Below are 26,822 nucleotides of genomic sequence, written 5' to 3'. Positions count from 1 at the left end.
ACCCAAAGGTTCTTGCTGCTCTGTGACAGCTGTGAAGCTAATAAGCACGCGCTCCACTTTGCTATCCACTTTGTCATCAGAAGCACTGAACAGACCTCCGTGGAACCCCACTAACTATGACTACAGCAGATACTGATGAGGTTTGTTATCCAATGCGTAGAGGTATTCACTCACTAGTAGTTCCCCCTCTGCTAGCAAACGTCTAATACTGTCAGCATGACCATCCCTTGCTACATTTGACCAGATAATTCCTTTTTTTTTCCCCTATTGTATTCAAAGGACTTGTTACACTGCTCTAGGTAATCAGATTGAGAATATGAGAGAAAAGTGATCAAATCAACAAGCATATGAATTATTACCTTGTTATTTTTAAACAAAAATCTGTTTTCACATCTGTCTCACTGAAAAACTGCTGGTCCTCTTAACAGCCTATACCCAAAAAGCAATTAAGGGCTTTCAGCACAAACCGGAAATCCACAGTGGTAGCTACACTCACAAATTTGGGAGCAAACATGCCTTCAATTAACTGCTGTATCACCTTGGAGTGGCATCACCTTGGAGTGCAGTCAAAAAGCAGTAGATAGAGCTAATGAATACAAAAAGCAGGAGATAAAGCTAATGAATACTTTGTTTTAAATTACCTCATTTAATGGCAGTGAGACTACACTGCCATTATTTTCTTAGTCCTAACAAAAGATTTTATAGATATATTTTTAAGTCACCTCAATCTGAAGCTGAGGCTTGACATAACGTGTTAAGGTAAGGACATGTCCAAAATGCAAGAGGGTAGAGTCACCCTGAAGGTGACTTGTTCTTCAACTTAAGAAGCCAGGAAGTCTGAGTAGGGCTAGAACTAGGATTATAGTGCTGCTGCTAGTTTGTGAAATATTTATGTTCACACACCAACTACATAAAGTTTTACAGTGAAAAGTAAAAGCTGCATCTACAATTCATCTACAATTAAAGAGAAGATCAAAAACAGTTGTATGAGCCAGAGAACAAATTCTGCAAGAACTTATCTGGAATTCACTAGGCTGAAGATGCCCTTCCAAACAACAAGAGACCAAAACTGGTGGTTGATATTTTCAGCATAGTATTTATTGGTTTCTTTCCTAGAGATATTTATTCCATTACATAAGTGTCAGTGCATATTTTGTTTAGATGTTTGCTTTGAATGGGTAAAGACAAAACACCCATGGATATACATCCAGTGAAAGAAAGTAGAATAGCAAACATACTAAGAAAATAAAAGGTTCAGTTTGGCAGATTCAGGCCTACCAAGCTGTATACCTTGTTAAAAATAGCTATATACTTTATTAGAGTACATTTGTAGGCTGCAACTCAATTTTTTTTAAGCAGAAAGACAGACTTTCATAAAATCCTCTTCAGCAAAACCATAAGCAGTGTTATTTTAACCAGTTTATTTACATCACTTGGATTGGCAAAAAGATATAAAAAACTGTTTACAGTCTGACAGATTCAGAAACATCACTAATTACATATAGACATAAGACAGGACACTGGCGGTTGAGAAGATACCAGAAGTTTAAAACTCCTGCTGATATAGACAGTTAAACCGTTAAAGAAATGCAGAAATATACATATTTAGACGGTTCCTGAGATAGCATTGAATCATATTGACTCTTGAGAGGAGATGTAGTTATGAAGGACAACACAGATACATGAGAAAGCCAGATAAAAGCCTTAGGAGTACACCTGAAATTTAACACGCCAAAACCGGGCCCTTAAATTACAATGTCACACCAATAATCTCAATGCATTAAATAGTGAGCTGTTAACCAAGTATTTAGAAGTTGTTTCTTTTTTGTTTATTTTTAAGCAGCCCTTCGTAATGTAAGAGAATGCAATTACTTTTCTTGAGCTTCCATCTCAAAGATGTCATTTTTTTCTTAACCACTTTTTGTGGACAAAGCTAGTCATACTCTTTAAGCTTACTGTTCAGATTAAGCCACATAACATAGCACTGTGTTACAGTGAGGCTGCAGAAGACCATAGAGATACTGAATTTTATTTCTTCACAAACAGCTATGTTTATAAAAAAATATCTGGAATAAGCAGCTGTACAACAGGTTAACTGTCATACTTTAAAGGTCAGATACTTCATAATGCATCTCCATTTAAGAAATCAACATCTTGAACATTAGAGCCTTCAGCCAACTGATGAAGTCTGGTGAGCATGAGAGTCATCCAAACTAGCAGTAAGTTATGTGATCAACATCCTCGTTTCAAAAGCTGGTAAACCAGTTTATTGCTTGCAGGGGCCAGTTTCCATAAAAGAAAATGATTCCATTTTGTCAGTGAAAAAATAACCTTGTGCAAGGGATTACCGGGTCTTAAATGAAGACCAAGTTACTTATTCCACTGATTAGATGATCTGCATCAATACAACTGAAAAGACCTTTGTGATTAACTTAGTGTTAACTAACATTTTGCTAATCATTGCTAAGTGCTAATGACTAAGGTACCATTAATGTCAGCAACAGGTCATTTGAACAGCCAGCTGTTTGTCAGTCACCATGGTACAGCATTGCATTTTTAGCCTCCTTCATATCAAGTGGGTTGTCGATCGACTTAATGTATGACTTCTCTTTTCAAAGATTGAGGGAAGGTTGACCAAGGAAGGAGAAGGAATACCCTGTTGGGGAAGAAAAAACATTTGGTCATTTACTAATCAATGTCAGTATTGCAGTAGTCATTTTGCAACCTTGATACATGGCATAAGGAACCTATCTGCACAAAAGATGTTGAAGGTTGGTGGCTTTTGAAATTAATGGTTCAATATTTCTGGATTTTGAATAGCAAAGTTAAACCAAACAAATAGAAGACAAAGACGATAAAAACTGGAAGAAAGACTTTTCTTGTTACCAGACCAGAGATTCAGGATGTGTTGTTTTTTTTTTTTTGAAGAGTTAAACAATTGTGTACCTTGCATCACATTTTATGCAATAATACTCTTTCCAAATTTAAGAAGAGGTGCATTATGAAAATATTAGAGAACAGGGCTCCCCTTATACCCTATAACTTTCTGTATTCTTACTAGATTAGAGCCTCAAGTTAGATGCTGAACACATACCTTATTGGCTATGGAGAACAATAGACTATATCACAATGACTTGTCAAAGCTTGCTTTAACTGCACCTGTTTATGCACAAGCTAGGCAGAAAGCTGACTTTTCTGGTGGTAGGAACACAGGCTGCTTCTGGGACTTAAAATTGTACTGACTCTCATGCATCAGTATACAGTACTGAAAGTTAGCCTCTGTGTATCAGCTCAGATTTTATACTTCTACATTAGTCATTAAAATACTTTCAGAAGCAATCTTCCGCTGCTCTTTATACCACAGACAAGCTTTTCAATGTGGTCATGGTAGTTAGGTAACTGGCTGTAGCTGCATGCTTCAAGAATCTTTCAAATAGCAACATTTTAAGTAGATTAAGCAGATAAGGACATGCCATTTCGCTATGAAATCTAACGTCTGTTTACAGCATGTCTATTTGCAGTCATAGGCAATATTTGAAAGTTAAATCCTGTGTTCCTCCTTAAATAGCAGTCCCTATCCAACTTCAGTACTCAGTACATCTGTGAATGTAGTTAAGCTCTTTTCTACTGTGGATCCCTGAAATTGTTAGAATAAAATCAACACCAGATATTAGAATAACTGTGCTCTTAAGAAGGTTACTTATTTGGCCTGCACAGCCAAATCACTTACTGCCAGTGACGACGTACTGGTCAGGCGGCTGCCTATATAATTCTCATTAGCCGAACTGGGACTTCTTCCTTCCGTTGCACTATGTGACATTAAAGCCCTTCGAAGAGCTCTCTTCGGTGTTTTTGAGAAGGAAAATGCTCTTGTAACCTGGGGAGTTTGAAGAATACTGTTATACAATGACAAAAAAAAAACAGGCTGTAATAACTACTACAATAAGCTACCATTCAAGTTTTGAATCTTTGTAGGACAGAGGCTCAGTCAAAAATGTATGGTAGCTCTTCCTTAATATGACCATATCAAAAGCAAATAAATCAGAACCGCTTGTAGACTTCTTTTAAGGTCCCCTCTACACTTCCTCTTCTTAGTTCTTTCCGTTTAGAAATTATGAAAGTTTTGAGAAGAAAATTAAGGGAGGAGTCAAAATAAGGTCTAGTCTACTAGGATTCACCACATCTTGCATTTTGCAAAGTCAGGCCTCCCTCCTGTAAATTGCACTCAGCTCTGTCTTTAGCAGCTTCCAAGTTATAGTAGCCTCTATAGTTTTTCCTAGAGAAAACTGTATTATCTTGAACACAAAGACAGCTTAAAGGCTGCTGAGAACAATTGGAGAACAGATTCCTCCTTGCTTCATCTTCTAATCACCCCCCTCTCACATTCTGCAAGGCACACTAGATCCAGGCCCAGAACCAGGCACAGCCAACATGAGAGCAGACATGCAGCCTTCCTCCTGCCTCCTAGATGGGTCCTCTTAGCAAAACAGGACACACTTCAATTAGTCAAGAGCTGCTACACCATACACAACAAGAAAACATATGGAGGCAGAGATCAGCCTTCAAGACTTCTTACATTCTCGGTGTATTTTACCAATAGCACATGCACACTTGATACCCACCCTGCTTTTAAAGTTACTCAAATTTGGATAAATACATGCGGCTTTAAGGTGCCATTCAATATTCTAAAAGTTATAGCTGAAGTCTGTTTTTATATTTAACAAATTAAAAATACTAAAGTAAATTGCATAATTCTATAACAAATACAAAGATTACATAAGATTTATGACCAAAATACTTAAAGTACTCCAAAACTACGCAGTTCAAAAGCCAAATTCCTACTTCCTGTCTTTAAGGAACTTATACTTCGTTTTATTTCTTAAAAAATTTAAAGCTTTAATTCAGATTAAGTTTTTCTTGTGACTGCCGTAAGTACTACAAAACATCTGAAAACAGGAATACTAGTGCAATTCCCTGACTAAAATTCTACAAAGATAGTCCTTTACAGTAAAACTCATCTTACCTTCTTTGATGTTTTCTTTATTGCTCTAGATGCTCTGCTTAAAGTACTGTCCATATCTTTAGTATTTACTTCAACTGAATCCGGATCAGCAGTATAAATAAGATTTTCCTACAGACAAAAAGTAGTCTTAACAATGGTTGACACATCAGCACTTAAAATAGCATTTTTAGTTCATGAGGTCAGATTAAGGGGTTTTTAATTGCCATATTTCTCCGTACACATATTGCCTCATATTCTTCTTAAAATACAGTTAAACAGTTACTTGCATTGATGGTGTTCCATGAGATTGACTACTAGTGCAGTCAGCTTACAGAACCACCTCATCTGTTAGTTTCATGTTTGGTTTTATTCGGTTTCAAGTTCAGGGCTGACCAAAGCGAAGACAGTGGTTTGGAAGCATGCCTGGCAAGTCTCACTAACTACATAACCTTCTGGTTCACTGGCACATAAGACTCTAAGTGAAATCTTGACAGCTCCAGCTGTAAAACATTAAGACTAAGCCTTTCAGCTTAAGCCCAATAGATGTTTCAGAATAGCCTTTGCTTTTTTCCTTCCATGCCTCACTCAAATTTTAGCATTTGCAAATCAGACTGCAAAGTCAGAGTGCAAAGCAATCTCTGAATAGCTACTTACAGGAAAAGTACTTATGGGGGGGGGGGTTGTATAACATGGAAGTGCAAGGTTGCTGGTTTTTTTTGCCTTTGTTTCTTTATTTGGGGAAGAGACAGTTCACCTAAAAACGTTTCAAGAACTCCTAAGGACACCAAATCGCAAGTTGTACGGCTAGTCCTAGTGCCTAACAAAGAAGTAGGTAAAGCATTTACTGCCACCATGTGGCAAGGCTATGTTATCTCATTCTCACACACAGTTCTTAAAAACCAAGGAAGAACAGAAGCATGCTAAACTTCACATTCAATTTTACATTTAAATTAACAAGAAAGAGGTATTAGATGCTACAAAGCAATAATTACAGAAGTTACATGAAAAAAGAATTGAGCATAGTAGGTTTCAATTTGTCAGCATATGATTCTGAATGTCCTGTGCAAGGATTAAATGCTTGTTACACAGATTAAATTTCTATCGAAAGACATCTTTCCATCCCTTGGCGTTATGTTTATCAGAATCAAGATGGTGAAAACACATGACTGATACAGATTAAAGTAAATTAGAACTTCTGAATTGGTACTTTTTCTACTCAATACTTGGAAGAAAAAAAATCAAAGTCAAGTTTCATATTCCTGTGTCCCTCCCTACATGAAGTTCAAAGTAAAACTAAGATACAGTGAAAGCAAGCTGAAGACAATGTGATTTAGAGCTTCTCCTACTGAAGATCTGCAGTGCAGAGTTTAAATTATAAATCATTAATCTATGATGGGGGAAGGGTGAGAGTCTTGATTTTAAGTACTTATTAGCTTCTGCAGAGACTAACTTCCAGGCTGCTTCCTCTTCCACGTTTTTACTACTCACTTGCAGATATGCTAGCACAAATGTTTTCTGCTCTATTTCACCTAGAACATTAACAAGTTCTTTAGCTTCCTGTACTTCAAGCCAAACAGAGCAAAATATTTCCAGTTAACAACATGGCTCCAGAGAACTTACTGCATCTGCTTTACAAATTGTGTTAGCCACCTGCCGACACAACATCTTCAACCAATCTTCTTTAGGAGGTTCTTCAGTTGTCATCTGGAAACTGAGTAGCTTGTTGTTGTGTTCTGTAGGTGGACGCACAACCAGGGCAAAAGCTTTGTGGCAATCTACAAATTAAAGAAAAAACAAGAAAAAAGTTTCATATGCCTCGCCATCCCCAAGTATTATGGGGGTAACTTAAATAGTTAACCCTCCATCTACCTGGAGCTAGATTTAGAGGAAACATTTCTTAGTGCATGGACTTACTTGCACAATAGCTGTTGTATCACTTGCATAAGCACTATGAGTTCTGTCTGCATCCTTCATCAAGGAGGTTGCAGTTATTTATTCATCAAATAGTTTGTACGCTGTAGTCTGCAGACTACTCAACCTTTACTGGATACAGCAGTAAATATCAATCTCATTCTTTAACGTGAAAAATGTTGGACAGATCATTCTTTTAGTTGACATAGAACAAAGAAAACATTTACCCTATTTTGTAAGGCAGGAAATAGCAACAAAAGATGTCAGCACTAAATATGACATTCAAGTGTTCAGGTTACAGAAGTTTTATTGACAAACACCACTCACTTGATAGCGGAAAATTAATCTTTTGCTGAAACTTTATAGAAGATGCAGCTAAGGCATGATGAACAGTTAAGAAAGAAATATCACCACCAATTCAGAAAAGCAGCACTGGAAAAGCAGTCCTGTAAGTCAGAGTAGCTGACCTCTCCCCAGGATTTGTATACTAAAGTTCTTTGGAAATACTAAACAATCTGCTTAAAAATGCCTTCCACCACTCACGGTGCTAAGTAAACATAAGTGCTATACCATAAATTCATAACTGATATACCATAAATTAAGATGAATTTTTAAAGAGAAGTATTTTTAAAGAGAAACCCAGAATTACTTTTTAAAAATGCAGATAAGCTATACATTTACTACCTACCTGCTTTGCCATTTCTATTTTTTATTGGGCTCCTACATTAGAGAACATTTAAAGAACATAAACAGATATAACATTCTGCTTTAAAGAACACAAGCAGAAAAAGTGTGACGTGCATACTGTCACCCAAAGTGAGATACCAAATCTTTCTAGATAGAGAAACTAGCCTGACTAGACTTATTTGGCAGAAGTTACTAGGTTGGAAGAGTTTTGTAGCATCAGTTCAACCGGTCTAGCAATGCATTACTTCAATGAAACCCTTAAGGCCTCGGTACAGAAAAGCAGACACTGAAATTAAGGTCATTTAAATATTTCTCCTAAACTGCTAAGCATAGCTCCTCCTGAGAATCATTATCATCAGTTACAAAGATTTAGCTTCACAGCAACAGTTCTCATAGCTGGTCAGCCTAACACTTTAGACTAAAGTTTGGGGCTTTTGTTTGATCTGTTTTTGTTTTGTTTTTTGTTGTTGTTGTTGTTTGTGGTGTTTAGTTTATTTTTGTAATTTCAGAGCTGTCAAGTATACTTCTTTAATTCATACTGCCATTTGGCTGGCTTATGTTAATGCCATCTAATAGTCCTATCAAACTCAGCAGCCTGCCTACAGCCTCGTACAAGATTCCAGTACAAGGAATTCTGAAGCTCACGGAGCTTTGAACAGCTCATACTGAAATCTCATACCTAACACACCATACAATAAATATGTCCTAGCATTCTATCCCATGATGGCAAACCTTCATCCTTCACACTTGGAACAAGATTTTTCATTAGCTATCATGGCATTTTAAAACATACAGACCTTCTGTCTCCCTGATGTCTAGGACTTTTTTGATCTGGGAGAGAGGCATCAGAACAACATGCTTGAGAGATGCAGGAGGCCTCGTGTGGCCATGGGGACTCTTGAAACCACCAATAACTTTGTGACGTTTCCTTGCAATCTGCAGTTAAACAGAAGACAAGTTAAAGTTAGAAAACCTACTGCTATTGTTTTGTTTGCCTTCTATACTCTTCCCTTCTAGAATATAGGGATGCACAGAAAGCCTTGTTACAGAAAAACACTCTGAAGAGTGTTTTGGAGAGCTGCATTACTCTATGACAAAAGTCTTTAGTGAATCTTGAGTTAAGAGTTCCTTATCAAGGGTTCGAGTGGCACAGCAATACTTGTTACTTAGCAGCAGTACCCTAACCTCTGAAAAAAGTGAGGGACAGGAATTTTGCATTACAAAACCTCACTTCCACCTGGCAGAACAAGCAAGGACACCTGAAAACCTACCTACCATAAGGCAGTCTAGACTTAAACAGAAAAGACTTCTATACTAATTATTTAATCTATGTTATGTTCTGTCTCAGAACTATTATTTGCTGTTGCTCATGCATACAGGCATAGAGAAGACTTCACATGGGATATTCATCAGTTTTATTTCACATTATAACATATGTATCTTAGGTGTTTAAGTAGGGTACTGTTGGTAACTTCTGTTTTATAGAAGTCACGAGGCTTTAGTGGAACTGTTTTCATTTTCCTTTCCTTCCTCAACTCAGCTTCACCACTCTTTCTAAACTTTACTCCCAGGAAGAGCTCATCACTAGTTACAAGCATCACTGGGAGACAAAAGCTTGTACTTAAGTCACTGCTTTTGGATTATTTTAGAGCTGGTCTTCTATGAAGACTAAGAAGAGCACCCACCTGATGTTCTTCGCTGCCACAGACAGGGAGTTCCAAAGATTGTCACTTACAACCTCAATTTCTCCACATAAGTCTTTAAAACAGTTTACTATTTCTTCTGGACCTTCCTAACACACTGTTACTCTAGACACTTGATATGTGGATTGATATCTAGACACTTGATATGTAGATGTTTTCTTTGGTAGCCGAAGCACATACATCCCTGTCTCAGAGGTCCACTATTTACTCACATTAAGTACAATTAAACTTCAACAACAGCCTGCTGAGCCAGGGACTCCAGTGCTTTTTCATCTGTTAGTACCATTCAAAGTGTTATGCAGATAAGCAATTTAATATGTTGAGAATTATATGTTCTGCTTTAAACAGAAGAAAAGATATAGTTCACTGCTCAGAGGAGAACAGACATTGGCATACAATGCAGAAACACTACTTTAATCATCTGTGATTCCTGCATATACTAACAAAAAAAGTTTAGTGACTGACAATCCAATCATCAATCACTTATGACACCAATTTTTATAGTGTTTAGAGATATTGGTCTTATTTCCATAAAACAGCATTAATTCCCTTGCCAAGGCAAGAATGCCTTCCACTGCTCCTCAGTATCAGCTTTTTGATCTGGCTGCAAGACCGTCCAAAACTGACCAGTTACTTGCATTGCTTACGCAATAGCTACTAGAAAGATAAAATAGGGATGTGTTGAGCATCCCTAATTCTGCTTCGAAGTTTGTTTTTTCTTGTTTAAATTTACATCTTGCATCAAGCATTTTATAACTCAATTCATGAGAAGTACTCACACAGTAATCTTACCTCTAAGCAATCATTGAACAGGAAGAGTGTGACCTGTTCTCCCCTGTCACAGAGGTCATCACCAAGAGCAACAGTTTCCAAACGCTGAACTAAGCTTCGGTGAGATGACAGGAGATTGGCCTATGTGGTAGAAGCAAAAAGCTCATTAAGCATTTAATTTGAGGGCTGGATTACTACTTGCTTACAACTTAACACTGGAAATCTATTTAAAACAGCACCATAGCATTTTAACTACACATACTTTTGCGGATGGAGCAATACAAGCGAGCAGTCATTTTTACAGGTCTGCAGCTTCAGGAAAGTTACTTACTGGACATCCGTCAACTTCATAGACAACATCAAAGAACTGCCTTTGTGCCTCTGTTTTTCTCTTATCTTCATTAATATGTCTGAGGGAAGCACATTATATTTATTTTCAGTATCAAGCAACTATAAGTGATTGCACTGCATTTAAGTCTCACAAAAATAATGAAGCTGAACATTCGGAGTTTGCACAGCATTAGAAAAAACAAAAAGTATATTCGCTCATTAAGCACCATATGCTAAGTATAAGAAACTTCAGAACTAGAATATTCTTGTCATGTCATCACTAGCAGGCATACCATTACATAGTACAACATTTCCCTCCTCACCCAAGAGATTTTGAGCTAGACCCCAATCCAATGCAGTTTTCTCATAGCACATTTTACAGTTCTCACCCCCTAGGTCAAGCATGCACTTCACCAAGAAACAAATGCAAGAGGAGTAAGATGACAAACTGTTGTTAAAATAAGAAACTTTTGCTCAACTAATACAGGAGGCTTCATTGCTGGAAACATATGCTACATTTCAAAAGAGCTGAGCCTTATAATCTGAACAGCTTCAGCTTTAAGCTAATTAACTTGTGAAATGGTGCCAAGAATAGCTAATATGGGACCACAAGACAAACTAATCTTCCACCAATAACATGTCCTTTCAGTAGAGACACGCATATATGTAAGATTGAAAGATAAATGCATCTCTTCCACTCTGTAGGGGACAGAAATAAGAATTGGAACAGAACAGAGAAGTCAGATCACTCAGATTGTGCCCCCCCTCAGGGGCAAGGAGTTAGCAGCCCCTTGGATAACACTGTAACAACGCCACAGATTCCTTCAAGGGCTCTGGTACAGAAAGACAGCAGAATGGAGACCAATCTGGAAAACCACACATTTTTGAAGCCTTTGATATTTTGTTTCCCCTCCACCCATTCTTCAGGTGGGGAATCCTTTGGCAATCATGGCAGTCACCACCCTCTGAAGAATACATAGGATTAGGTATGCTTACCTGGAGACTAAGTATACAGTAGCAACATATACTGTTACAGCATTTTTGAAGGAAGAAATAGAACTAAACATCTAACAGTTTCATAGAACAAGTAACACTTACGTCATCACTTCCTTTAGTGATTCAATAGCTCTTTCTAGAATGATTTTATCTGGATTCTCTTCTGCTGTATGCTTCTTCAGATCTACAATTAAAAATATTACAATTTTTAGACCCTTAGAGACCTAATGATCTTGAGAATCTGTCTTCCTAACTCTTGGTTTCCCAGTTCGCTTGCAAGGTAAAACAATTTTGTATCTATTTCATCCCCAAGAACTACCACTACAGCCCACTAAAAGTCACCTTAGAGCCTTCAAATGTATTCACACCGATGTTCAGCTTACACACACTGGTGTTTAAAGTGACAAAACAGTTTCTGGTTGCAGCTTCTAAATACTAGTTTAACTGGATGTTATGCTTATGTTACTACTGTTATTAGCCAATTTAAGAGGGCTGCCTTGCTGACTGCCATTAAGGCATGACCAACTCTCTGAAATGGGTGTGTTTCATGTGAGAAGCCACTCCTAATCATGCCAAAAGCAGCCACTGCCTTGGTTTTACACCTTCATCAACAAATTAATAAGGAAAACCAATAACACTAGTTACCGTTTAGTAGTAGAGCAACACTAGGCAACCTTTGAACAGGACGGATAAGGAGTTCAGCCAGGCTTTGGCGGCCACATTCTGGTTTAGCCTGGTTTATCTGGTGGAAAAGGGGAAAAAGGAAGTAGGAAATGATTCTCATTTTTCTAATTAAACAGGAGAAAAGTTGTCTTCCCTAGAACTAGCATTGCAGTAGAAGCTTTCCAGAATCATTTATTGCAGATTCTCAATCATTAAGAGACATGTTAAGACATTCAGACAATCTACCTTGTGTTTACCACTTGATCTACATGCTCAGAATGATTAAACTTCCCATATCATCAACCTCTAAGTCCTTGTTTTGGATGCTAAGACTAAGATGTGGTGAGACAGGATACCTGGTTGTGTTCTTATGCCTTCTCTCCATCTTTTAAATATCAGTATGTAGACATAACTCCTGGCACCTCCAAAAACAAGAACTGAAATCTGTTAGTTTGATTACTCCTCCTTTGAGAGTTGCTTTTTGGATACAAAAGAGGAGGAGTTAACTACTAGGGCAGAGTAGCTTTAACTATAAGTATTTATCTGGAATCTCCAGAGTGTAAAGACTTCTTCAGACAATTCTTTCTTTGAAGACAGTCTCTCCCTTAGATCTCCACAGGTATGCTCTCATTCGCTAGTCACAAGAACACTGAGATAACTTACCTCCCTGGAACTTTAACAGCTGCCAAAAGGGAGTTAAAAACTATTTCAGAAATACAAGTCTTAAGCACGGGGAGGGGGACCAATAAAGAATGAGAAGGCATGTATTTGCGAGACTACAATCAGAATGCACTCTTTCAGCAATGGATGCATATAACCAAACTAGCTTGGAAGCTGTAACAAAAGAGGAACTTGTATCTCTTTTGTAAGAGTCTTATGAGGAGCTTAAGGGATTGAAGTTCAAATCCTTCCTATTTCTGTCTCACCAAGAGATGTTCAACATTCCTCCAAGCTTCCACAATCTCACATTCTTTCATCGAGTGCATTAAATATGCTTGGTGATAGCCTCCAAGTTCCACCCAAAGACTTATTTCTGTAGACACTCACCTTCAAGAAGGCATGAAACCTTGGCTTCTGTTTTTCGCATCTAGTAATAGTCTCCTTGCTCATTTCAAAGAAATTCACAAATGGAGGGTACGTTTTCACCAAGTCTTTTGACTGAAAAATAAAAAAAGTTATAGCTCTGCTTTACATCTTATGTAGCATTGTACATATGTCTGTATGCCCTGAGCCATAGGAAGCTGCTCAAAGGCAAATTTTAATAAAGAACATAAAAGAGTGTTTCAAACTCAACTTGTTATATGAACATGAATAAACACTTTTGAATCTTGAACATCTGGCATGCAATGCTGCTGATGAAATAGACCAATCTCAGAAACAAGCACATGTGACAGTCTTAGAACCTGCTGAACAGCTCTCAAAGTAGAAGGCAGATTCTCATCCAGCAAGATGCTTTTGGTGAAAGTTTTGGAAATTTCAGACTGGTGTTTTCTCCAGTGCATGCAATCGCCTTTTAAAAAAATATTAAACCACAAGAAGCAATACCTCAGACAGAAAATGTTTGAATGCCAAATACTATTTGCCTCAGCATGATCAAATCAGCAGAAGCACAGGATACGTAGCAGACTTATGTTAAAATGCACTGCAGTCCCAGACCTAGTCTTCCTGTTCTGCACATTATGTACTTGTGAAAACATGGAGTCCTTATTCACACATTCAGCTCTCTAAGAGAACACAGGAAGTTCCTGCAAAAAAGTTCCTGCTTTTCTAGTTCCTCACTATTGAAAGGAGGCAGAAGATCACTGAGTGCAGTAAGAGTCCCTTTTAACATTTGATTAGAAAGTATGTCTATAGTGTTGTGAATTAAAAGTTTTCAGGCCACACCTACTGCAGTTCTACTCCCTCATGCATACACTCAGATTGATTAGTTGAGTTAGATGATGCATAAGTAATCCATGTCAAGACCAACTCAACTAAGAAGTCTAGATAGAAAATACAATGATACAAGTTAGCATTCTTCCTCACTTTAATGCTTTGCTTGTGTGCTTGCTAGCTCCTACAAATGAATTATTTATAAGGTAAAATAACAGCTCAGTTCTAATGCACAAAAAAGAAAGACTTACATATTTAAGAAAGATATCACCAATACTTTTGTTTTCAGTCCAATTTATCATAAGATCTTCCAGGTCTTCCTACATTACATGCAAAGATTGGGAGAAAAAAAAATAAGTGTGAGCTGCATAAAGCTGTAGATGGGACCAGTGTTGTGTCAGTTAGCAAAGAAATGGAGACAGTAAAACAGGCAATCCTAAGAGCTGTACAACTCCACATTAACACTCTTAAGTCCATTAAGAAATGATAGCAAAATACCTCTGGCTTACCAAATACCGTTTTGAATCCATGCACTCAATCTACCAGCATCAGCACTAGCCAACTCTGCAACAAAACAGATCTGCATCCACCACCCTACTGATCATACCCCAAATGATTATTAAAGTGTACACAGTAGACAGTTAAACCAACTGTCACTAAGTGACAAAATAATACAGGACTCTAAGTCCATAATAGAAGATAGGATTCAAACAGAACATGCATAGGTGTCGCATAGGTGCACTCACTCAGTGCACCAGGGGTCAAGAAAAGTGAGAGCAAGCTGTTAAGCCTCTATTGACTTGATAAGGATCAAGCTTATTTACTGTCAGCTAATTATGTGGATAGGAGGGCACAACTGAAGTTGAGGATTCCCTTTAAGTTGAAAGGTTTCACCATTAGCATTCTTAGCATGTTTCTGCCACTTCTCTCATCTTTATTACACAAAAGATGAAAGAAAACAGAGCCATAAGTGACTGTGCAACAGGAGAATCCTATCTGCCACCTGGACACGCACACTACTTTCCTCTCCTAATCACAGGAGGTCCACATCAGCATCTGTCAGTGATTAACTAGATGGGATCCCAACAACTAAAAGATATTCTTAACATTCATCTATTTTAAAAGCCTGTAAAACACAAACAGACCAACTATTATTTGGAGGAAATTTTATGACTATATTTATTGTGACTATATTCGATGAAGACTTGCATTGTAATCTGCTGTGAGACTCAGACCAAAATATAGCAAACAAAAGCATCAATAGAAGTTTGGTAACTTTAGCTATTCTTCCAAGAGTCCTTGCTTACCACATTAATAGAAATATGTATGTTGTAAGCACTTGTGAGAGCTAAACTATTATTTGGCACCTCTGGCCCTTTTGACCAATTTTGTATCAGTTACAGAAGACCCCTTACTTGAATGGAGATTAACATGGGAAGAGAACAAGCCAGCTCACGAATGGCAGTATTAGTTACATGTACAACACTTACACTTCAGGTACTTATGATTAAGTGTAAATCCAGAACATACTTTAAATTTTAAATTTACTGTTTAACCTATGGAGTTAAGTTAATTCACCAGGAAGAATCTGTACCCATCCAGCAGACATCATATAACACATGCAGGAAGTATTTAAAGCCTGCATCATAGTTTCCCCTGTGGGGCAAAGTTACAGCTTACCTTGATTTTAGTGTGTACATCAAGAATATCTGGAATGCTGCCAAATATAGTCTTAATCTCTTCCTGTGCAAGTATTGGTCCTCCAAGTTGTCCTTCCTTTTCCAATGGAACTTGAAATAACTGAATTGGACAAGAAAAAGAAGTCTTCACCCTCCACAAGTTGTGTAAGTGATGAAAGCAATGGTGTCTTGTTTCTAGATCATACTTTTCTACAGTCACAATCTTGAGACATTTTGTTGCTACTTGGCAAGAGTGTGTTATGGAAGAGTGGTTTTAAGATATTAACACTCAGTTCAGTAACATTTTATCTACTTTTCTACTCACACACACCTTGGCTCGTTCTTTAGGTAGATAATAAGCCGCAACAAAGTGAAAAACTTCCAGGAAGAGCTTTACTTCTAAGAAGTTGTTTAATATACTGCTCTTCTTGGAATAATAAGTTTGTGGAGTTTTTTTTCCTCCATCTCTCTATGCACAAATATCTTAAAAATCTAAGTCATGAAGATCCTATTTTCTCAAAGCTTTGGGTTTTTGTACCAACTGCAAACCCACTGCAGATCCCAGATTAGAAGTTATAATTTCCAGCCTTTATGATTAACAATTTTATATGCCAGTAAAATAACATGAGAATGTATACATCACCTTTCACCAACCTTTCATGCCCCAAGTCATTAAAAAGCTGAAGATCACAGGTTGAAAACAATTATCTAAATACTAGGTGTCGTACCACAATTGAACTGTACTTGCTTTAATACCAGCTTACCTGAATAATTGTTGTAAGAATATCAACATAGTTACTTTCTGTCTGATATAACTCCTTTGCAACTTGCCATCTTGCAGACTGCTTCAGTGGAAGAGGAGTTGAGTTTTTCGAAGGCCTTGCACAGGATTTTGGTGTTTCTGATGGACAAATTTCCAAAAGAAAATAGTTGTATTACAATTCAAAGCTCCTGAAAAATTCACCCTCCAAGATAAAAACCTTTGGAATTCAAGAGAAGGCTTTTTTTTTTGAAAAAATAAAAGCTTTTCATTAATTATCAGGGCTCCTTCTAGGAAATAACTATTACCACCTTATTATAGAATAACAGTAACACATCATTTCTCAAAATTACTTCTAAGCTATTAGGCCGCTAGTAAACCATTAAAGGGAAGGTCAGCAGCTTAACTCTTATGTTTAGTAGAAAAAAGGGGTTAGGTGCTGAACATTATTTATATGTATACGAGGCACATTATTTTTCTAAGTTCACTTTGTCATGTAAGCAAATCTTTCAGCTACCTCATCTTACATTAGCTATGTAACCCAAAAAACATTTGAGATAAGTCTTGACATGCGAAATTTACAATATTTCATCATAGGTAGATGGCTGGTGCAGGAGTAACAGGGAAGAAAAGAGGGTTATTTTTCTTAAAGCTAAAGCTGAGGTGGACCTAGAACAGTTCATTAATTTAAGTCCTTGCACAACTACTGGACAGTAGAGACCTGTACACATTTATCCTTAAGAAAATTAGTCACAGTTACTACAAAGTTAAGTACCCCATCTGTTTTCAGAGTAGCACTTCCTGAAACTGTTTGCCGATGTTACATAGAAGAAGCTTCCACACCAGGTGTTACAAGAGCTATAGCATGATCTAAGGAAATCTAAGAAAGCTGATTTTAGAATCAGGTGAAGCTTTCCTGTATTCCTTCTGCATTATCACTTACAGGCTGTGCCTCTGAGATTACTTTGACTTAAAAATCACAGAATGGTTTGGGTTGGAAAAGACCTTAAAGTTCATTTAACTCCAATCCCCACCATTGGCTGGGACACATCCCACCAGACCAGGTTGCCCAAAGCCCCATCCACCCTGACCTTGAACACTTCCAGGGCAGGACAACCACAACTTCTCTGGGCAACCTGTTCCAGTATCTCACCATCCTCATATTGAAGAATTTCTCCTCAACACCTAATCTAAATCTACTCTTAGTTTAAGACCATTAGCCCTTGTATACAAGTATTATACATTACATATATATAGTACTTGTACAGTCTAAGAATTGTAGGCAAGCTTTTGCTTTAAAAGAGCAGCATAACTCTAAATACCTCCCTCTGTATATACTGCTGAATATGCTTACTCTGATGACAAGAGGCAACACAGCCTCTGTCTGAGCTCTTCAATTCTGCATCCTACACACTTCAAAGGAAACCTGGAATTACTCAGGAAACCTGTAGCAAAACCTGTAAGGCTTCCCCATCACTGTCATTATCCCTCATATACAGAGAGCTCATAAACATTGCAGTGTGACTGAGTGAAGACTTCCACTCTACCTCCATTGGTAGTGCTTGACTCTGGAGTGTTAGAGATATCCAACAAGGACCCAATAGAAAGGGAATGTTCAGCTGATGGGCGTTTGCGAGGAGGGAACGGTGACATGTCCGTTTCCCTAGTCAGTTGTGCAAGAGTATCTTTCAAACGACGCCTTTTACGGTTGCTGTTTGGAGTATTCAGAGAAAGCTGTGACACAGACTTTTTGAGGCCAGGACTCTCCGACTGTAATAAGAAAGTTCAGTTAAGCATTTTTACTTGCTGTTTGAAGATCAGCTCAGCGCAAAGGTAAGTCAGAGACGAACACACAAAATGTTTCTCAGAGAAACCAGACAAAGCCCTATTTTTATTTCTAAAAATAGGAAACCATACTATTTTCTTTTGTTTGGACTAAAAATACTTTCAACCTTCAGGAAACAAGAAAAGGCTCTTCCAAATTAATATTTTAGACATTAGATTTATAATGGATCGTCTTGAATTTAAACGGTACTTTAAAAAAAAAGTTTGATCTCTGGCCCCACACATACTATTATACATGCTAATTTTACCCTGAAATACAAGCTGTTTCTTACGTGAAGGATTTCAACATACCTTTTCAAATAAATACATGGACTCGCCAGCTCTGGCATCCATTTGAATACTTCCCCAGAACCACTAAAGGAAAAAGAAACACATTAAAATTACATAACTAAAAGTGCTCGGAATAATATATATAGCATTAACACAATTTGCATACTAAATGCAAACACGGGGCTTAATTTGAAAAAAAAAAAAAAGGAACTCACATATGGGGTAGTATAAACAAAACATTATTCCAAGGACTTTTAAGTACTAACCTCTTGCTTTACAACATAAAGCTTTTTTAAAGGTTCAAATGGAAGATCTTTTATTGTACTTTCTTCAACCACTAAGTGCGTACACCTTTCATCACCAACTGGTAAATAATGTCCTCCTAGGTAAAAAAAAAAATAGAAAGAGGTAAACCAGCAGGACAGAATATTGTTAAAAATTAGTTCACTAGATAGTTTTATAACACTTAGCTTTTATGACAGAAAAGACAAGCAGAAAGGAACTTATATAACACCCCATATATAACCAGTGGACAGCTTTTAAGAAACAAGATACAGCATACAGTAGCAAAGTACACATTGAAAGAGTCAAGAAAACCTACTATTCAGACGACATTAAAGCATGTCTAGCAATAAATACAATATTCTTCTGAAAAATTTGTCTTGTTTCATTGAAGAACAAGGCAGGAATACTCTCTACATCCACAAGCTAGAACCTGCACATATCACAATTTTATAAATAGCTATAGGTAAAAAGGCCAGGGAGTGAGAAAACAGGCAAAATTAGCCAGTTTTCATCTGTTTTGAGGATGACTTGCTGTTACAAGCTTGCTCCATTCCCATTTCTCTAGCATGCATGCTCTAGCAATAGAGGGCTGGAGACAGTTATCTGTTACATCATGACTGTCCATGCATTTCTTAACATCATACTACACAAACAGTAAAATCAAACACCTCCAATCAAGAGTTTTACCAGCAATGCCTCATATCAAAGTTGCAAGCTTTCTATGACACCTTCAGGCATCCTGTAATTTTGTTTTAAACTGCCTAATTTCAATCAGCCTAGGAAGTTTCAACAAGCGTTCAACAGCTATGACATCCAACATTCAACACTTATGACATGCAAAAAATGAATTCCCAGCTTTCCAAATTGAAGATTCTTCAATAATGCTTTAGGATTCATGGTCCAGCATTTCAGTTTCAGTGAAATATTAGTACCAATATAATATTTAATAGCTATAATCCCCATTCTTTTCACAGGTCAGCATTAATAAACAATAACCTTGCATTTCTGTCATTTCTTCCATGTTAGCTTTCTCTTCATCAGAGAATCCAAGGAAACTTAACATGCAATCCTGGAAAGGAGGAACCTTGAACCGATTCCTAAAGTCATCATCAACTGCACAGAAATCACTGGAGAGAGAAGAGATTTAAAAAAAAAGGTCAGTGGTAAGTCACTATTTAAACATAAGTTCAGAACACTACAAATGAACAGGCTGTAAGTTCAGGATTGGAGGAAAGTAAGCACTTACCTTTCATTCCTTTTCTCCCAAGCCTTATAAATCCACTCAGCTTTCATGATAGGAGTACCAAGGCTTACAGCAATCTACAAAATTGGAAGAGCATAAATTGTAACAAGCAAGTTTTCCACTTAAGTCTTTTGATGTCAAGAAAAAAATTAACATAGTTTTTATTTTTGAAGATATACATTGCCAAAAAGCAAACATTCCTTCAAGAATCATTTCTTACTGCAGAACCTAAGAGTTAAAATATATTAACTCTTCAGTGTCTAGGAGATGGGACCAATAGCTATTTTGACATTTACTCATAATTGCACTAATTTGTTACATAAAAACAAATTCCAGTGGAATATGCAATCTTTTTCTGCTTCCTATAAATTGTACAAAGGTGAAAGTCCCAGACTGCTTTTACCAAAGAGGAAGTGACTATTCTAAAGGTAGCTTCCATGATTACTTGAGAAATACTAAGTTTCTCAACTTTTTCCCCAGTGAGCTGGCAAAAAAGGTGATTTTGGGATTTAGGGAATTAAAATTATTTATATGTCTAAGAGACAAAAGTCAAAGCTCAACACCAGATGGAGATAAACTTGCAATGACAAGTCATTGCTGGTGGTACAGGAAAAAAGCCAGTAACTTACAAGCTGAAAAATAATTCATGGACTCAGTTTACAAGATGTAAATTCTGAAAGTTTCCATGAAGTACAAATTGAAGCTTACATACTCTGAATTTGTCCCCATGTGTTGAGTTAGCCACCAGATGTGTAACTTTTGAGCTGAAGTCTCTTCGAATAATTCCACCCATATGATGAACTAAGGTCACTAGCTTAACCTGCAAAATAAAGGCAAAAGTTTAAAGTATTTATTTTGAAATACTGTGGAGCAAGAGAGGTACAAGAATAGTTCAAGAACAGTTTACAAAGCAAGTGATAAGAGGTTGCATTAAACAGCTGATACAACAGAAGAACTATTAGCTTGTCCTCCCTCCCTCCACCCCCCCCTTTTTTTTTTTAAATAAACATTTTATGCACCTTGAGAAAGGCTGCCCAAGATACTGGTACTCTCATGATCAATATCATACACAGTGCCTTCACCATTTCACACAGAATAAATTTGAGGTGCATTATCCTCACTGATTTGGCAATTCAGCCTAAAGGGACAGTTGCCAGAACTTATATAGGAGACTGCAAGCTGTCCAGTTTGAATCCAGACAATCAAATATAACCCTAACACTGGGTAAAGGCTTCATATATTTTTATTTCGTCCTAACAAAGATGTAGTGCTATCTTATTGATGGTCCCATACATCCAATAGGAAAATTGGATGTCAATTGCATCACCAAAACAGAAAAGTAAAGTGCTAGGGTATAAGACCACTTAATACTCGCATATGTCAAAACTAAAGTCCTGATAACATGACAGAAGCAAGTGCCCCGAATAAAACTGCAAAGCTTTACTTCATCACACAACTTCCTGTATAAAAAAATAAAAGAACATCACTGGGCAAACGTGATCTTATTGAAAAGCCTAAATGTACAAATATTAAAGCACTATTGAATTGTAGTTTAATGCCACTCAAAAAGTGGGCAAAGGAACAGTTTTCTTTTCTTTGGGCAACAGTTTTGTTTCTCTTGGGCAAAGAAACAGTTTTGTTACCATCCTCAAACATCACTGCCTTAGTACATGCAAGAAAACAAAAGAACAAACAGAGCAAGTCATTTCTGCGATACTAGGTCTACGCTTGGTTAAGTCTTACGAGTGACAGAAGAGAATATTTTGAGAAATATGCTTAACATCACTTTACTCATCCAAGGGGGGAAGTGAAAAAAAGGAGAGTCTTACTAATTCATCTTTCTTTCTGAATCCCGTAAAGCAGAGTACCAAGTTCAACATACTTGCACAATACAGCGGACGACATGAGAAAGGTAAAGGCTGGAAAATGAAAAGGTAGTTGGCTTATTAGTCAAAAAAATGTTAAGATACTTCTATTAAATATTGAATACAGTATTATTCCTAGTATTAAAATATATTAAACAGTCCAAGCCTGTGTTTTCAATTATGCCTCAGCTTCAGACCCACCCGTGTTCTGATAAAGTAACTAAGTCCCAAAGGCAATGCTCTGTGAGTATTCTTCCCAACCCACTCCCCTCTGCATGAGGCCTTTTGGATATATAAAGTGTCTTTTAGTGCATCATTTGTACGCTGCCTTTCCTAATGGCACAAACTCCCCCAACTACTGCAGTAACTGTGATCTTACCTGTGGTTCTCTCATCACACGCGGTTACTGTTCTAACAGTACTAAAACTTGCTTTTCCTCAAACTTACCTTGCTGACAGTATTTGTGATTGACAAAGCAAAGGAGATTTTGTTTTGAACACACCAGGCAGAACTCACTGCATGAAAGAACTACTCAGCTGCACGTACCTCTCCTTTTCGTGCACAATGCAGTACCAGTGGCGGGCCAACGACACGACAATCTGCCTTGCAGAGACTGTTAAAGATGGAATCTTGAAAGTCTGTTACAACAAAGACTGTCTCAAATTCTGGGGAATCAGAATCTCCAAGCTCTTCTATTGTATCCGTCTTTATGTAGGGCACTTTAATTTCCTGGGGAGGAGGGGGAAGAGAAGCATTATTCAAACTCCAACTTTTTTTTTTGGACCATTAAGAGAATGATCAACATACATATTCCCCAAAGGATTTGTGAAAGCTGGATGAGATATTATTCTCTAGCATAAGAATAGCTATGAACTGCACCTAAAAATTTCTTGAAGTAATTGCTGCTTCTGAAGAATAAGAATTCAAATTATTAAAAGTAGTTTACACATCAGTTTACACTGGCAACATAGAATCAGCAAATAATTACAGATGATAAAAAAAACTAAGCACATAAGAGAAATGAAATCTCCCCTTTCAGACTGTCAGAACACCTTAAGGTACTCCTAGATGCTATTAAAAAGTAACACCCAGCTTGCAACAGCAAGCCTCATGCTGCACGTCATCTAAAGAACAGAAGTCCATTTAGTTCAACAACTGATATTTCTAAAGGCTTAAAAATTTGGTCTGTCCCAATTTCAGTCACTAGTTCCAAATTGTATTTTCTAGGTGTTTCACATGAAAAAGGGAACCCATTCTTACACATAAGTTTAAATGCAGCTTTCAATTGAAAGAGGTCAGCTAACCAATTAAAGTCAGTTCATAGCAAACCTTATGCGTTGACTGAATAAGCATGCAGTTGATATCTCCACTAGTATTTCTATTCCCTTGTTAGAGAACACAGCTAATTAAGAACTGCAGATATTACTTCCTTATATGAGAAATCGAAAGAAGTTCAAGAAAATTGAGAAAATTAAAAGATTAAGTGACACCCTCAGCAGAATTAGCATATCTTGTGACCACTACCCCAGTTAACATCAAAAGTATCCGCATGTTTCAGTCCCAGAGAAGTGCAACATGCTGCATGCAATCACAGGTGCTTAATTGCATGACATACCATATGAATAATACTTTTTATTAGTTTTTCTTCTGATTTACCAGGGCTAGTTTCCTTTATCTTTATAACTGGCACTTCCATTATCTTAATGGTCTGTGGAAGAGGAGAACTTCAGTACAGAACCAAATCGGTTATCAGAAGTCCAACACCATAGCACCTCATTCCAGCAACTCTGTCCCCTTAGACACACATACCTCCAAGGCTTTCAGAAGCTCCTCATGTTTCCCTGCTTCTTGAACCAAAACCACTCTTGTTTCTATTTGAGGCATTTCTTCTGTTTATAGAGAAACAAAGACAATAACCATATTTCAATAGAAAATTCCATGTTAGTTCTAAATTGAGCAATGTCTAGAACAGGCAGACTGTATCCTTCTCAAGAAACCTCATTTACCAGGGACAACCCTGAAAATAAGCGTTGCTTCAAGAAGCCTGCCCTTACATTAAGGCACATCTCACTGGACATGCAGCCTATGTTTTCTAGTATATGGTAAAACAAGATGCTGCAATTCGTGGACACTTACCTGACAGTCAAAACAAAATTATTGACTTAATACTTGCAACAGAATTGGATACCAAAACTTGCTGAAAAATATTCAACTGGTATCTCTGATAGCTTCTGTGCCCTAATAATGGCTCAGTTTCACAAGGGAATGTCAGAAATTAAATTAGATATCCTGTTCTTCTCCAAGCATTAATAAGTTTTCAAAATACAAGAAGGGTCAAGTGCTGCGTCCAACAGTCATTGGCTCCAAAAAACTGCTACAGGATTTTGGCTACTGCCATTTTTTTATTTTTATTTTTTTTGCTATTGCAGACAAATATTTGTTGTTGCTTTTCTTTAATCTTAAGATTAGTTAAGAAATCAAATACATTTCAAGCTCAAGACTATTAATCTTTTTAAGGGTTACCTGTAATCCTACACAATAGAAAACTGTAGTTTCCAAACACTTATCAGAACATCACTTAAAGTGATCTATTCCACAGAAGAGGCATCAAATGGGACTGACAGCTTCCTATATATTAGTCAGAAGACACATTAGATTTCATGGCTGTAACCCAAAATTTTGATATCAAGATGAGTTTAAAATGCAGACAGTTCCTTTGCTGGTGGAAAGATACCAAACCAACACCCATTTGGCTATGCTAGTTTTCCAAGCCTTCTTAAAATACACTTTTCACATCACCTTCAACAACCAAAACAGATCCAGGAAATTCATTCTCTTTGGAGGTTTCTATAATTCTTGAATCAAGAACAGAAGAATCAGCCAAGAGGCTCCTCCCGGTTTCAGACATCAGCGTACTGTTGTCAGCCATGATTATGTCCCGTTTCTTTCTACAACAGCTAGAAGACAAATGCACTAGTTTAAGTTACAGTTGCAAAGGCTCATTAATAAGAGTCCTATGACTAAGGCTGTCAGAAATAACTTCAGACTCATTAAATCCCACTCACGCTGATGGAACAGTTCTGAAAGAGTATGTAGAGTCGCACAACTGCTGGAAGGACGGACAACTAGTCTATTACAGAAATGTTTTTGCACAGACTGCTTACCACAGGCACCATTCCTTTGCACAGAAAGCTGCAGAGAGGATACTTGAACTCTGAACAGCAGGAAAGCACTAAGTTTAGAGTTCATTTAAAAAAAAAAGTCATCACAAAATACTGACTAAATGCACTCGTGCTTCTGTAATGAACTATCATGAGCTCGAGTTATCACCAATATTAGCATTATTAACATAAAACATTAGCAGAAGAATATGGGTACACAAAGCATCTTAATAAAATTTGAGCTTTTGGGTGAACAGGCTAGAAGGCTGCATTTTCAGTCTAAAATTATGTTGGTTACATGGAAATGAGCACCCAGGGCATGGAACTGGCAGTACTTACAAATTAAAATCAGGTTTCTCAACATGAATTAAAGTCTCTACCAAGCTAAAAAGCATATAGATATCTATCCATACAATCTTTTGTCTATTGCTTCACATCAACTATAATACAGAAGTATCCACCAGTAAATTAAGAGGCTTTCTCCTTCTCACAGATAGAATATATCTGTGCCCTCCCTGCTTATCAAGGAAGTTTGTTGCATACTGGAAGGGCAGAATCCTTCATCCTTTCATATTTGGCACAGGTAGCTAACTACCTGAACCTTGTACCAGCAAATATGTTCTAAGCCACCTGCCCAAGACACAGCACATTTTCTTCTGCACACAAAGCGTGCATTACCTGTGATTCATGAGTCACGTCAAATATTTACACGATATCAAATACCTAGAATAACCACTATATATGAACTACTGTAGTCTATAAAGCCCCTGTGTCACTTTAACGGAAGCTCTTCTCATGACCGTAGATGCTCATTTAAAACAGCAGCTACCAGAACAACACATTAAAGCAGTGTCTGAAATGCTGTGAGGCAGTACAACTCAAGGAGAACAGCACATACTGTTTTGCAAGCTGTGCAGCGCCCGTCCAGTTACAGAGAAAAATAAAGCCAGAAGACAAAAAATTAAGTACGTTTTGACATGACAGGAAAATAGGAAAAAATATATATTTTTTTTTCAGTTATTTGCAAAGTTAGATCCAAAAAAGTGTCCAATAAGATACAAAATTATATTGAAATTCTACATATTAAAAAATAGAAAAAAAAAACGGTGAAATTGTTGATGTGATGCCTGTCATATTGCTGATACCATCCCCAATAACACGTCTACGAGCACGCACTTTCAGAGCACCCCAGTTTATTATGAAGAAGCCTGTAGTTTGGGCTAGGCATCAACCTTCATTATGGCTTCCCCAGTTTATTTATTTGCGGAATTTCGCTTCAGATTTATTTTTAAAGCCTGCCACAGCACTCACAGGTTAACCAATGCCATCATTACCCTCCCCAGCGGTTAACCATAACCCCAGCCATCGGGTTATTGACGCTGACCCCCTGACAGCGCCGGGCCAGGGGCAGGGGCAGGGGCAGGGGCAGGGGCCCGCCCCCCACCGCCGCCAGCTTCCCGCGGGCCCAGCGGCGCCCCCCGGGACCCCTCAGAAGCTCTGAGGCACCCCCAGCCCCCAGAGCGCCTCCCCCAGACCCGGGAGCGGCTCCGCAGCGCTCCCAAGCCCCCGTCCCGTCCCCTGAGGCCGCGGCCCCCTCAGACCGTGCCTGAGGCCCCCCGCCCACCCCTCACCGCCCCTCACCGCCAGGCCAGGCCAGCAGCAGCCGCCGCCGCGGATTCAAAAAGCGAGCCTCCGCACTAAGCGCGCCGCCCATTGGCTGCCCGTCCCCGCGGCCGCCTGTAAGCCGCCTCCTCATTCGGCTTCGCTGCCAGATGTCCC

At 37.9% G+C, this 26,822-nt stretch overlaps 1 protein-coding gene across 4 annotated transcripts; it reads right to left on the bottom strand.

Annotated features, from left to right (window-relative positions):
• Positions 1–1,076: 1,076 nt before the first annotated feature.
• ECT2 (epithelial cell transforming 2) lies at positions 1,077–26,822 on the bottom strand. 4 transcript variants are annotated; one of them, XM_038183753.2, is made up of 25 exons: positions 26,685–26,822; positions 24,682–24,839; positions 23,692–23,771; positions 23,498–23,590; positions 22,429–22,611; positions 21,847–21,936; positions 20,730–20,837; positions 20,021–20,094; positions 19,771–19,901; positions 18,756–18,871; positions 18,511–18,573; positions 17,922–18,144; positions 16,379–16,515; positions 15,616–15,735; positions 14,187–14,255; positions 13,111–13,221; positions 12,046–12,142; positions 11,503–11,584; positions 10,406–10,484; positions 10,096–10,215; positions 8,398–8,536; positions 6,623–6,777; positions 5,024–5,131; positions 3,731–3,877; positions 1,077–2,656 (listed from the first exon to the last, which is right to left on the bottom strand). In XM_038183753.2, exons 2-25 carry the CDS (start codon positions 24,809–24,811, stop codon positions 2,567–2,569), a joined length of 2,745 nt encoding a protein of 914 aa, XP_038039681.2. In that variant the 5' UTR covers positions 24,812–24,839; positions 26,685–26,822; the 3' UTR covers positions 1,077–2,566. The 4 variants fall into 4 exon arrangements, with proteins under 4 accessions (XP_038039681.2, XP_071898749.1, XP_071898750.1 ...); XM_072042648.1 differs by having other exon boundaries at positions 26,675–26,715; XM_072042649.1 differs by lacking the exon at positions 23,498–23,590.

The sequence above is a fragment of the Anas platyrhynchos genome, chromosome 9 (assembly GCF_047663525.1).
Source record: "Anas platyrhynchos isolate ZD024472 breed Pekin duck chromosome 9, IASCAAS_PekinDuck_T2T, whole genome shotgun sequence".
Taxonomy (NCBI): Eukaryota; Metazoa; Chordata; class Aves; order Anseriformes; family Anatidae; genus Anas; species Anas platyrhynchos.
Note: the sequence above shows the minus strand (reverse complement) of the source record. Positions and strands in the feature narration are given on the sequence as shown.